This window comes from Myotis lucifugus, unplaced genomic scaffold, assembly GCF_000147115.1.
Source record: "Myotis lucifugus unplaced genomic scaffold, Myoluc2.0 scaffold_225, whole genome shotgun sequence".
In the NCBI taxonomy this organism is placed as follows: Eukaryota; Metazoa; Chordata; class Mammalia; order Chiroptera; family Vespertilionidae; genus Myotis; species Myotis lucifugus.
This window is the reverse complement of record NW_005871273.1, coordinates 289,320-302,641: the sequence shown is the minus strand read 5'-3', so window position 1 is coordinate 302,641 and position 13,322 is coordinate 289,320. Positions and strand designations below refer to the sequence as shown.

Here is a 13,322-nt window from a genome sequence, read left to right as displayed (position 1 = left end):
AGAGTGAGCAGCCGAACCTGGCTCCAAGGAGGCTCCCGACTCCTAGGCCCTATTCTGTTGTCACATTTCATTCCTGAGCTGAACTCCTGTCCCTGGTATCACCAACCCAACCCTCCAGTCTCTGCGTATATTCATTCATTCATTCATTCATTCATTCATTCAACACAAATTTCCTGACCGGCTACTGTATTAGGTTTTAAGGATCAATCCAGACATGGTCCCTATGTTCATGGAGCACATAGGCGGAAGCAGAAAAAAGTCTTTGATAAAAGAAATGAAGCAAATCGAACAAAATATCATTGCAACTAGAAGGTGAAGTCTATAGACTTAGGTATCTCTCTGTGTGTCACTGTTGCATCCTCATCACTCTGAGAAGCTGGCTCATGGCTGGTCCTGAGGAACATTAGTTGAGCGAAGGCTGGCGAGTGCACTGTGTTAGTGCAGCGTGTAGAAGTGTGACAGGGAGCATGTACAATGGGGGCCTGACCTCCCCTCTGAGGTCAGGAAAGGCTGCCTTCAGGAAGGGATGCTGAAAGGGGAGTGGACACTAACCAGATGAAGCGAGATACAGCGAGTGATGGTGCGCTAAGTGAAAGTGGACAGGAGGCTCTGGAGGAGTGGAAAGCACAATCCCAGCTGAGCAATACCCCTGGCAGCCATATCAAGAGCAGCAGTCATAAGATGGATCATAGAAAACACTGGCAGATGCCAGTGAGAACTATAGAACCTTCTCTTTATACAACAGTCTTCAGTCTGGCATACCTCTGTGAGGGGCATCATATTATTGACAATTCACAAGGACAGGCCAGGAAGTACTGTCCCAACTTTAGCAGAGTAACTGAGGTCTATCGTCTCTGTGTGTTGTCAAAGTCATATATCTAAACATGTGTGGGACTCTCTCCATATGTATGACCTTATCTGGCACTCTCACCAGCCTTTAAAGGCAGGTATTAAGATCCTGATTCCATACGTGGGGAAAGTGAGTTTCAGCAAGGTTAACTAGCTGGAACGTGGGTGGCCAAGTTGGGATATAAAGCTATGTCTTTCTTAGTGTCTGAATTGTACCTCCTCCCTCCCCCCAACTCATATGTTGAAGCCATATGTCTCTAGTGTGTATTTGGAGATTGAAACTATAAAAAAATAATTAAGATTCAATGAGGTTAAAAGGGTAGGGCCCTCATTCATCAGAGTTATTGTCCTAATAAGAAGACACACCAGAGAGCAATCATCTCTCTCTCTCCTCCCCTCCTTCCCTCTCTCTCATCTTCTTTCCCTCTCTCTGATCCTCTTTCTCTCTTTCCCTTTCTTCCTTTCCCCCTTTCTCCCTCCTCCCCTTTCTCTCTCCCCCTCTCTCCATCTCTATATCCACCTCTTTCTCTCTCCACAGATGCTCACAAGCAAGTCATGTGAGGACAAAGTAGCCATCAAAAAGGTAGGAAGAGAGCCCTCATCAAAAACAGTTTTGGCCTCCAGAACTCTGAGAAAATAAATTGATGTTGTTTAAGGCATTGGCCTATGATATTTTGTTATGGCAGCCCTAGCAAATTGATATAGTCTTGATGTATATCTGCTGTTGTTATCTGCTATGACACACCTCTTTCCTTAGTTCATGATAAAGAGGGACAAGATCCTGGATCATCTAGTGGTCAGACCTAGGCTGCTTCTGTTGGCTCTACTCCGTGGTGGGCAAACCACGGCTCGTGAGCCATAGGCGGCTCTTTGGCCCCTTCAGTGTGGCTCTTCCACAAAATACTACGTGGGGGTGCGCACGTACAGTACGATTGAAACTTCATGGCCCATGTACAGAAGTCGGTATTTTGTGGAAAAACCACACTCAAGGGGCCAAAGAGCCGCATGTGGCTCGCAAGCCGTGGTTTGCCGAACCGCAGTTTGCCGACCACTGGCCCTACTTCCTGTCACTGACACCACTAACTGAGGGGGTGATAGCAGGGTCCGTGGCTGAGCACTCTAACCCCACCCTTTCCTCGTGGTTTTCTCAAGACCAAGGATGGACAGTCATAGACCTCAAGGTGTGGGCGGAGCCAGTGACCTGTGACTGTCCTAGATCCAGCGCCGAGAAAAGACATTCACAGAGTGCTTCCGGGTCTGGGCAAGTCAAAAGTTAGCACTTTTTATGTGACTGAGAGTGATCATATTAAAGGAGGGCTGTGAGGCTCTGCCTCTGCAGGCAGAGCTGAGTACCACCTGCTGCTTCATCTAAATGCCTCACTCTCTTTCCCTAGCCTCTGGGTAAACACCAGCATCTGCTGAAGGGCCCAGTGTGGATTCACTAGCTAAGTGTACCTCAGTGTTGCTTAACCTCTTTCTTCCTCCTTGTCACTCATGTTGAAAATGGGGTTAATAACCTGTCTGCTCAGCACTAACATGATGTCTGGAAATCAGTAGATGTTTTTATTATTATTATTAATGACTCCAAGCACTTCTACTTTACAATGAAGATTTTAGAATTAAGTCTTTAGCCCTTTTGCCTTGGGCTGAAAGTAGAAAACATTCCTATGACGGTGACTTCCCCATGGAAACAATAATCTGATAATTCATTTGGTCTCTGGGCTGGGTTCCTCTTGTGTATAGAAATAGCAGAATGGTTATCCTTTTTAAAGGCCACCAAGTAGAAGCGGTTTTTTTGTTTGTTTTGTTTTTTTGGGGGGTGGGGGTGGGGGTGGGGCAGGACCCTTTCCCTGAAACATATAATGGCATTTCATATGTGTACATGCCTGCCACTTAAACTGTACAAACCAAATCCCTAAGTCTATCTACTAAGGATAAATCAACCAGGGAGGTGGAGCAGGCAAGCCTGTCTCTGAAGTAGGCTCAAGTTCAAACACATAGGCATTCAGGCAGGCAGAGGAAGGAAGGAACATGCGGTACCCACCTGCCACTGCTGATGAGGGGCTTATTTCTAAGACACACACAGCACAATGCACACACCATGCAGAGAGAAAACAAAAGACATAGATCACACATTTCAGATGGTTGGTGGACGCCGTTTAGTCAATGTCAATGCCGAAAGCTTTTGCAGTGTTGGATGGGCACGTGGGAAAATGAATACCTTTCCGTTCTACTCACCAGATGCTTCCCTCCAACCACATCTCAGCAAATCAACAAATACAGACACACAAGAAATCTCACAACAAGCTGGCCCTGGTCCTTGGTGTGAAACGTGGCACAAAGGAGATGGACACGGCAGTGTGGGAAGATTTAGTGAGAGAAGGACAGGGCTTCCCAGGGAGGCCGCCCTGGCTCTGGGGCGCTCTCCATCCGTGTGGGAGAGAAAGGCTTCCACAGAGAAAGGCTTTGACGCTCCCGCTGTGGACAGAACAGTCCTCATGAGGAGGCCTCAGAGGGCTGCTCTGTTCCTTCCGATGAATGAGGACATGACACGGCAATCAACACGAGCATCATGATGGCAGCAGTTGACTTGGCTTAAAACTACAAAGCCAACCCCCCTCAAAATCATACTCTTACTAGAGAAGTTACCTGAAGATTACATCTAATTTGCCTTGCAGATCTTCCCATAGCACTACAACTGAACTGTCCCAGGGTTCTGTGTTGTTATGGCAACCACCATCAGACTTGGTTCCGACTTGGGTTTACCCCTTTTGTAAGGTGCAAACCTTGCCTTTCCGTAGACCAGGGGATAGAAACACCACTGTTCCACATGTGAGGGGAGTGACAGGGGGAAGCGATTTGTATCCAAGGGTGGTGGGTTGAGCGGTATGGATGGACATAGGCCAAGCAGCTCATGCCTTCCTCCCTCACGTCCCTCGAGCCCCTCACGTGGCCGAGCCCATGCGCCCAGGCTTCCCGCACTCACCATACAGTGTGATGCTGGTGTTGGTGTTCCCAAGCTTGTTTGTGGCCACACAAGTATAGTTCCCATAATCCTTTTCTGAAACATTGAAGAAAGTCAGAGTGGATATGCGCCCTTTATTCTCAATCCTCACGCCGTCCAGGCCGGTGGCTAGCCTGCAACAGAGAAGGCACTGCTGGTCTGGTTCTACAGATGGAGTAAAACAGCAGACAGAAGGTGTTGGGAGAACTAAGATACTATAGGCCAGTGGTCGGCAACAGAGCCAAATATCAACAGTACAACGCTTGAAATTTCTTTGGAGAGCCAAATTTTTTAAACTTAAACTATATAGGTAGGTACATTGTTATTAACTTAATTAGGGTACTCCTAAGGCTTAGGAAGAGCCACACTCAAGGGGCCAAAGAGCCGCATGTGGCTCGCAAGCCGCAGTTTTCCGACCACGGCCATAGGCTAACCCCACAAGGAGGCCTTCCCCCTCCCAAACCCCCTTTCCTCAGACTGACCCAGTTCCTGCACCTCGAACCATAAGCACCATAGCTCCCATCAGCAGGGAAAAGAGAAGGATGCTAACATTCCAAAGGCTACATGTACTGGTTCTCATCATCAAAGACTGCCATGTGTACAGCTAACCTCAGATTTGGAAATAAGCTCAATTCATTAGCCCATTTCCCAGCTTCCTCCTCTTTTTTTGTGTCCTTGTTTCTGGTTCTAAAGGAGCCTCTGTTATAAAAAAGGCGGTAATGCATTTTGGTTCCTCCCTTACTGCACCCCTCTCCTCCCATGTAGGAAATGCTCTGTCAGCTCTGCTCACACAGCCCTGTTTCCATTCTCACGGTACCTGGTGTCTTCCCTGAACCACTGGAATTCAGCGTTGGGCACGGCAGACGCTTCACAGCTCAGGATGCCCTTCTGACCAACGGACACACCCATGTTCTTGGCTTTTGATATATAGGGAGGGTCTGTGGGGAAAAGGTAAAGCAATTTCATGACATGGATAAAGGGCACATTCAATTGTCCTGTTGACAGATGGATTTCTTCTGGCACCTTACCTTCCCAGTTAAATTACCAACTATTTTAGGGGAAACCCTTCTTGCTTGAAGATATTGCCTTACCCCAGCATCTTCTTTAGGACTTTAAACCAACTCAAAGCTATCCATTCTCCCCATTGGCTAAGAGCTGTGACAGTCACAGGAAGACTGGAATGGGGCACAGCAATCTAGTTAAGTATTTTCCTGATGGAGACAACTGGGTCTTTCAGAAAACAGCATTGCCATTACCAGCTTGTCCCTCTTAGCCCCTCCTCCATCTCTCCCCCCACCCCCCGGACTCCCTGACAATGGTCAACTCACAGTTTACGGTGATTTTGACTTTCCGCACATCAGGAGCAGCCACATCGTTCAAGGCGCTGCATTCATACTCCCCGGACTGGTCACGTTTGATGTCAGAGATTTCCAGGTATTCGTCCTCACTCACAAAGCCCTGGCCTTCTGGGAGCAAAGGAGCAGACAGAGAGCAATCATGAAACTGGGAAACCAGGGACCGAGCACATGCACGTCTAGAACTGGGAGGAGGAGGGATCTGAAGCGCTGCAGAGAGGGGATTTAGACATCAAGGTTATAAAACGCCACGTTGGTCCAAAATGATGGCATTTGAAGAAAGGACTTTTCTGCTTGAGTCTTGGATCAATGCCTTTTGGCCAACTCACTTTAACTTTTTAGACTATTTGGTGAGAAGATTTTTTTCTTATATGATTCGTATGAGGATAAACTAAGAGTACATGCGAAACAGGACAGCACATTACTAGAATTTGATATTTTAGAGAATTGCCCTGGTCAATAATATAACAAAGACTGTGGGAATAACTTTAGAGTATGTTAGTATGGCCACCTTCATTTTTTCACTATGTACAAATGCCTTTGAATACAGAATACAAACTACTACTTCGTGCAGAACCAATAAGTGGCCACTTAACATGTTAATACAAATAAATGCCAAACAGCCAAACGGTTTGGTTTCAAACTGTGAAGGAGAAGATAAAGTAAAGAATGAATGAATAAGAAAGGACTTTGTGACTGCTATGTAGTAGGTGTGCTATAATCTCTTGCCAACATAAACATCATAGCCCCAAATGATGGATCCGCGGTTACTAGAATGGTCTCAAGGATTAAATACCCAGCTTTGTGGGGGGCATTCTGGAGGCTTAGAGGGAAACTTAAAAAATTTCAGGGAAGACACTACAGAGCATGGAGCCTCCTGGGGCTTGGGGTAGGGCCCTATCTGTAGGAATCTCAGAGTGATGGTGCTGGTCGCAGCTCTTGACCCCAACAGACATTTAATCAACCAGGTTAGTTCATATCGTAATTCCTCAAGGTTCATTAGAGGGATATATATATATTCATATTCCTTTTTTCCTTATTTTTCTTAGACTTAGAATTTCATAATTAAAGGAGATTCTAAGATCACTCATTTCAGGGAGTCTAATAAAGATGAATATTGCCTCACTTGTTGAAATAACACTGGATGACCAATCTATGATTTATAAAGGTTAAACAACAACAAAATTAAACACACCAAAATGACTTTGTAGATTCATTGCACTGTTCCTTTTCTGCAATGAATAAATGTGGCGGGATCGAAAGTCTGGCTTCCTTGGAAGACTCTATTATTCTTTCCAAGTGCACTAGAGGGTATTTGCCACAGGTAATTCAACCCCATCGCATTCATCCAAACACATGAGCAGCCCGCGTGCAGGGGGCCTGACATGTGCCTCAGGCTGGGTCCCTGACCCCTCTCCTGGGAGAGAAGGGGATAGACCATATCATGCTGCACGATGTAGACAAGACAGATGCCGTGAAGGTCAATGAATACAAGTCAATGCAGGAGTGATGGCTGCTCAAAGGGAAGGGTTCCATTCACAGAAGAAGCAGGCCAGTGTGCCAGAACCCCGAGTGGTTCCCCGCATTTGGGAGTAGGACAGTTCCTGGGTCCTTCTTGGGAGAAGAGAGGGAATTCATTTTCACCATCTGTAACGCCCTTTTTATGGGATGGATATGTGACAGCAGAAAGGAAGGAAGTGTTTCTTGTAAAATGGGGATCATTACGATAATGCTACCTCATTAGGTGAGAGATGAATTTGTCAAATTTGTGCTGTAAAGTGAGTGCTTCTCAGATTTTAATTTGCATATGAATTCTTCTGGGATTTAAAATATATAGAGAGAGCTCTGAATCAGTGGGCCGAGAGGGGGGCCTGGGATTCTGTATTCCTAACAAGTTTCTCCGTGCTGCGGGGCTGAGGCCCACTCTGAGCAGTGAATCTAAAAGGCACCGCCAACTGCTGCTCTAGGCTCCTCCTACTCACACACGTATAGTTACCTGGGCCTGTGAGGTGGCCAGTAGGTCAACAAGGGCCACCGAGTGCCCCCAGTGCCCAGGTCTCTGCGGAGCAGCACATCAAGAACAGGGCTCGGAGGGTCCACGGAGGCTGAGTGCCTGAACCCCTAAAGCTAACATTCCCACCAAGTCTTTATGGTCTTACTCCAAAACACGCATCCTGTCAACGCAGCTCCTTTGCTAAGAAATGAGAGGCGGATGTTGAAGCTCCTCCCATCGCAAGCCCATTGAAGGTGATAAGATGCTATTTTCTTATCCACTGTGAGTCCTGGGTGAGCTTTTAAAGCAGGACAAATCTAGGTTGCTCAGTGCCTGGAGATCTAGGAAACCGCAGGGTTTAATGCTCTCCTGCCCTCTCCAGTTCTGGTTGCAATGCACAATTCTGATTCCGTGCTGCAGAGCAAGGGGCACGGGCAACAAACGTGTTCATCCTCTTTGCTAGCTGCCAGGAAGCCAAACCACTGACTATGGAGGCAAACAGGGGCACAGAGTAACACAGCGGGAGGAAGACAAATGGGAGGAGGAGGAGGAGGAAGAGGGGGAGGAGGAAGAGGAGGAGGGGGAGGAGGAGGAGGAAAGTTGCACTGCTGTGAGGAAGGAAGGAAAGGCAGCTGCAGGCAAAGTGGCCTGGGTGCTGTGGGAAACATTCTGAAGATACATTCAGAAGGGATCTTAAAGAGATAGGCTGCAAGACTACAATATGTTCTCTGACAGAATGTAGGGAAACAGGAGCTAGATGACTCACATAGTCCAGAAAGTTGTCCTCCTAGTGGGGCAAACCCTGCCTGGCAAACCCTTTGACGTGATTAAAGTTGCCTCCTAGGCCAGTGATGGCGAACCTTTTGAGCTCGGCGTGTCAGCATTTTGAAAAACCCTAACTTAAGTCTGGTGCCGTGTCACATATAGAAATTTTTTGATATTTGCAACCATAGTAAAACAAAGACTTATATTTTTGATATTTATTTTATATATTTAAATGCCATTTAACAAATAAAAATCAAACAAAAAAATGAGTTTGTGTGTCACCTCTGACACACGTGTCATAGGTTCGCCATCACTGTCCTAGGTGCTCCCAGCCCACTATCCCTTCTCATGAGCCATGGAAAGCAGCTGCTCTACCTACAGGTGTTACTTTGTGAGGTTAAATGTCAGCACCCATCACAGCTTTTGCCAGGAGACCTGTCAGTTGGTGACTCAGTGGCACATGCCTGGGTGCAGGTGCCATAGAGAACATGAGCAGGAGTATGAGAATGGGGGGAAGAGGACCAGAGTTCAAGGAGGCATCTACACAGAGAAGAAAAGGCAAGGGGGGGAAAGGCCATAGGAAGAACTCGAATGAACAAGAAAGCTGGAGGAGAAAACCAGCAGCCGGAAGGAAGCCGGTGCGAGTGGGGAGAGGTGAGCACCCCACGAGTCCATCTGGCTCACATGGTAGCATTTCTGGAAATGCAAGAAGTTTGCCTACTGTTCAGCACAGGGGCTCTTATAGATGAACATATTAATCCTGGCTTGGAAAGTTGGCATCAAATGCCAGATAATTAGGTGCATGCGTCTGACCTGCTTTGAGAAGGAATTGCACTTTCTCCTTCTTTGAACTCCTTGTGCATCTAGTGTAAGATAAACCTACAGTATTTGTTCAATCTACTGGTGGCTACAGGCTTGGAAACTCTGAGCCCCCTTTTCCCCCCAAAAAAACAAAACAAAACAAAAAACACTCTCCCTCTCCACTTAATCTCTCCTGTTTCTGCTAGTTCCTGCCCTCCACCCCTTGACTCTCCTTAGACTACTGCTGGCCATCAGCACCTCGGGGCTCCCCCTCCTTAATTAAACCAGGGCGTATGGACAGCAGTACACTCCATCCCTGCCTGCTCGCAGCTCCCAGAGGCATCCCTTCACTGCATTGAAGTTAATGAAAAGTGTGATAAGCCCACTGTTTCATTTTCCCTTAATTAATCCAAGCGATGGTCTTGTGCTAAAGTCATTTGGGTTTGGATACTGAGCCTCTGGGTCAACATCTCACTCGCTGGCAGTGACAGAAGCTCCTTGTCTTGGGCTCAGATAACCTTTCTCAGGCCGAGGCCACCGGGACCTTCCCCAAGGAAGGAGCAGCTTAGCCGGATCCAGGCTGCCGGCTGGCCTCCTTCCCTGGAGCTTAATGACAAGATCCATGTGTTACCGTGAAAGTCAACTGAGAGTCTAGAGGGGGAAAGAGTACATGGATGATGCTCCCAGTAGCTGGGGGCACAAAGGCATTTCCCGCCAATGGTGAGTTTCCTGAGTCGTTCCCCTATTCTGATGGGACAGCTGAAGATGACAGGAGAAGAGAAGGACTCAAGTAAGTCATCCAGTGGACGTGTCCAGAAAGATCAATTCTGATTCACTGGGGTTTTTGTTGTTGTTTTCTTTTGATGAGGAGAAAAGCCAAAGATGAAAGGATGTGAAGGGTTTTGTCTGGTGGAAGGGACAGTAGAAGAGACAGTCAAGGAACCAATGGGCGGTGAGGTCTAGGAGGAAGTGCCTAGAGGTCTCCTCTAGGGGGCACACAGGAATCACCCAAAGAACACTTTACAACAAGACCTTGTGCCCATGCTCACAGATTGACTGCATTGGCCTCAGAGGGAGCCCCAGATCAGCCTTTCCAGGGGAAGGTCCTGTACAAGGATGACTGAGATGACCCCCCTGGTTAGTACACTGAGGGCTCTGTGGCCTTCGCTCTCCTGTAGACTCCCAGGCTTCCTTTGTTGGGAAGGCACTCGAAGCTTGTAGTATATCTGATATGAACTTGGGGAGTAGGAGCATCTGATGTGGCCTAGGTTGCCCTGGCCTTCTCGGGGGTCCTGACAGTGCAGGCTCAGGAACGGAGACATCCTGTGGTGTCAAGGTGGCTCTCATCTGTCACTGTTCTGTAGCTGCTCAGAGATGGGGAGGAAAGGGTTTTGACAAGTATGAAGGACTGTGTGTGTCTGAGGGTAATGTCTCGTATTAATGGGGGACATTAATTATTTCCTTTCTCTTCTAAGACTCCTTTTCATGCAGATTTTGACAAGTAACTGCTTTTATTCCCTCCCCTTGATGGGTAGATTGGAATAATGTCTTAAAGGTACCACTAATCATCCATCTGAATGATGTGAGGCCCATTTTCCTGGGTTTGAGGGTAACTGGAATACAGGAAAACGATGCTGCTCTCTGCTCTCTGTCCTCCTCTGTTTTTTCTAAAAGAATCCCTTCTTACTTATATGGCTTCCCCCCCTGATCCTTCCAAACCAGAAAACAGATATTGTGAGGTAAGGAAAGGGGCTTCAGTGGCATTGAAGGCACCATGCTTGGCACCACACCTCCCCTGTCCTTCACCTCCACGCCAGAGCTGACCTATGGGTTCACCAGGACAGAGCCAACAGGATCTGAGGGCCATGTGATGGGATCAGGGATGCCTGGATGGCTGGTAAATGTTAATCCTGAGTGTGTCCCTGAGGGTGTGTCCAGAAGAGATTAGCATCTGAGTCAGTAGACCCAGTAATGACTGCCCTCCCCAAGGTGGGTGGCCACCATCCAGGCCTTGAAGACATGAAAGAACAAGAAGCCAGAGGAAGGGCAAATTCTCTTTCCCCTTGAGCTGGGACATCCTTCTTCTCTGACTCTTGGAAATCAGAGTTCCTGGTCCTTGGGCCTTCAGAATCTAGGTCTTAAACAAGTGGCCTTCCTCCCCCACATCCTCTGAGGCTTTGGCTCAGGATAGGGAGTTACATCCTCCACTCCCCTCTTCTGACGTTCAAACAGACTGAGTTAAGCTGCTTACTCATGCTGAGCCTCCTGTATCATCACTGGTAAAGGTAATGGGGTTGGATTAGATTATTCTTAAAAAGTGTTAGGTCAAACATTTGATAATCAATAGCTGGTTGAAAAAAATAATGTGTTCCTTCTAGTCATTGATTAGAATTGTGTGTGTGTGTGTGTGTGTGTGTGTTTAAAGAAAAACTATAGCAAAATAAGGAACATATCTCCCTTGGAATCTCATGAGAAGAGACAAAGACATAGAAAAACCTAAAGATTCTTGAGCTTAAAATCAGAAGGCAATTCATCTCGAGAAGAAAACAGCGATATTTACAACTGCACAGCCAATGAGCTGCAGAAAAGGAGAGACCATTTCCATCAGTTACTATTGAGGGGAACAGAATTTCTCAATCACCAGCAGAGTGTAAATGGGGGCTACAGCTCATCCGGGAACTCTTGTGTCATAGGAGTTATTAATTAGGTACTAACTTTGTCCAATTAGCAAGGACACTGATGAGATGGCGGGGAAGCAGGACACAGGGAGGACGGGAGGAGGCAGCCCGGTCAATTTCTGAGATGGAGGCGCAGAGCCCTGAGGGACCCTGGGTCAGCACCTGCTTAGGTAGCTCTCCTGCTGTGATGAAGAAACACTCTGCTGCTTTCCTTGTGAAGAGCCAACCAGGTGAAAGGGAGTGAATAATGCCTGCTTCACTGCTGTTTATTTTCTGTCTCGGCAGCGCTGCCATGACTACAGTGGGCACCGGCCTGGCCAGGAGGGAGCTCTGAGCGTGGCTGCCTCTCTGACTGCTGACGTTGCTGGACTCTCCACCTACATCCCTAGACACCCGGGTCCCTCAGTTTTGGGGAAAAGTACGGACTGCCTGTCTCATTCGAACCCCCTGTAGATCTGCATAGAATGCAAAAGCACAAACAAAAGATGTTTTGTGTGCTCCTTTGACGCGCTGGAGTTCCAGTGTGGGTCTCAGTATACAGTTCTATCAATTGAGTGATGGACCAAGGTTCTCTGGCCCTCTGTTTTCTATCTTCCTCTATGGTACCACTTTAAATTGTTTACATTACAGTACTATATTAGCTTCTGATGTATAACACAGTGCTTAGAATTCAGCGGTTCTCAACCTGTGGGTCAAGACCCCTTTGGCGGTCGAACGACCCTTTCACAGGGGTCGCCTAAGACCATCCTGCATATCAGATATTTACATGACGATTCATAATAGTAGCAACATTACAGTGATGAAGTAGCAACGAAAATAATTTTATGGTTGGGTCACAACATGAGGAACTGTATTTAAAGGGCCAGAAGGTTGAGAACCACTGGCTTAGATAGTTACATACTTATGAAGCAATCACCCCGATAAGCCTAGTATCCACTTGGTACCACATATAGTTACTACAATGTTATTGACTATATTCCCTTACACCTCCACAACTGTTTTTATAACTCCACCCACTGGAACTCTTTGCAATGGAGGATAGGCCTCCAATCCCCTAACTCAGTGGTCGGCAAACTGTGGCTCGCGAGCCACATGTGGCTCTTTGGCTCCTTGAGTGTGGCCACGAAGTTTCAATCGCACTATACGTGCGCGCCCGCACGTGGTATTTTGTGGAAGAGCCACACTCAAGGGGCCGCAGTTTGCTGACCACTGCCCTAACTGTTATGGGTTCTGCCTGCTGGACCCTTTGTAACATGGCAGGCTAGTCTACTGAGGAGCTAAGGAAGGTATGTTTTGCTCTCAAAGCTGCAGAAGACGGGGCAGAATGAGAGGATCTCTCTCTTTTCCTTATCCCCCAAAGGCCCACGGCTTTGTGATTTCTCAGTTCTGAGCTTCTTACCTCTCAGCTTGTTAATAACTTTGGAGCCATGGGGTCTAAAGCAGTTGCTAGGCACCCAGACCATGATGATCACTCAGGCTTTTATTTTAAAGAAGCAGGAAAACAAAGAGTTGAGTTTGAACCCCTCACTGGGATTTAAAGGAAATATTAGAAACTATTGAGTAGGTAGGGGGGGAGTGGTGCAAGAGATGAGCCTGGCTGTGCAGTGGGGAGTGTTTGAGGCCGGATTGCAAGTGGTTTCATTTCAACAGCAGAACTGGGACACCATGGAAGCAAGGGAAGAGCAGGAATGGGGCGGGGAGGCAGGAACATTCTGGAAAGCACATTGTAAGTTATTGTATCCCTCTTGCTGCTTTTCTGAGGAAAATTACTTTTGGCTCCTGGTTAGTGGATTCTGGCTCCAGGGGAAAATCCTGCCCTGTGCAATGACCTCAGGGAAATTGTAATCACGAGCCAACAGCTATTTCCATGTTTTGCT

The 13,322-nt window shown here is 47.3% G+C and overlaps 1 protein-coding gene across 3 annotated transcripts in view; it reads right to left on the bottom strand.

Annotated features, from left to right (window-relative positions):
• Positions 1-13,322, bottom strand: part of OPCML (opioid binding protein/cell adhesion molecule like) — a 179,784-nt gene that overhangs the window by 11,503 nt on the left and 154,959 nt on the right. Inside the window, exons 3-6 of one of the 3 annotated variants that reach the window (XM_023761993.1) lie at positions 5,182-5,319; positions 4,671-4,791; positions 3,836-3,987; positions 2,894-2,920 (exon numbers count right to left, since the gene is read on the bottom strand). In XM_023761993.1, coding sequence (XP_023617761.1) covers positions 2,894-2,920; positions 3,836-3,987; positions 4,671-4,791; positions 5,182-5,319 — 438 coding nt within the window. The remainder of the gene's footprint in view (positions 1-2,893; positions 2,921-3,835; positions 3,988-4,670; positions 4,792-5,181; positions 5,320-13,322) is intronic. The other 2 variants (XM_006098233.3, XM_023761992.1) reach the window with 2 other exon arrangements.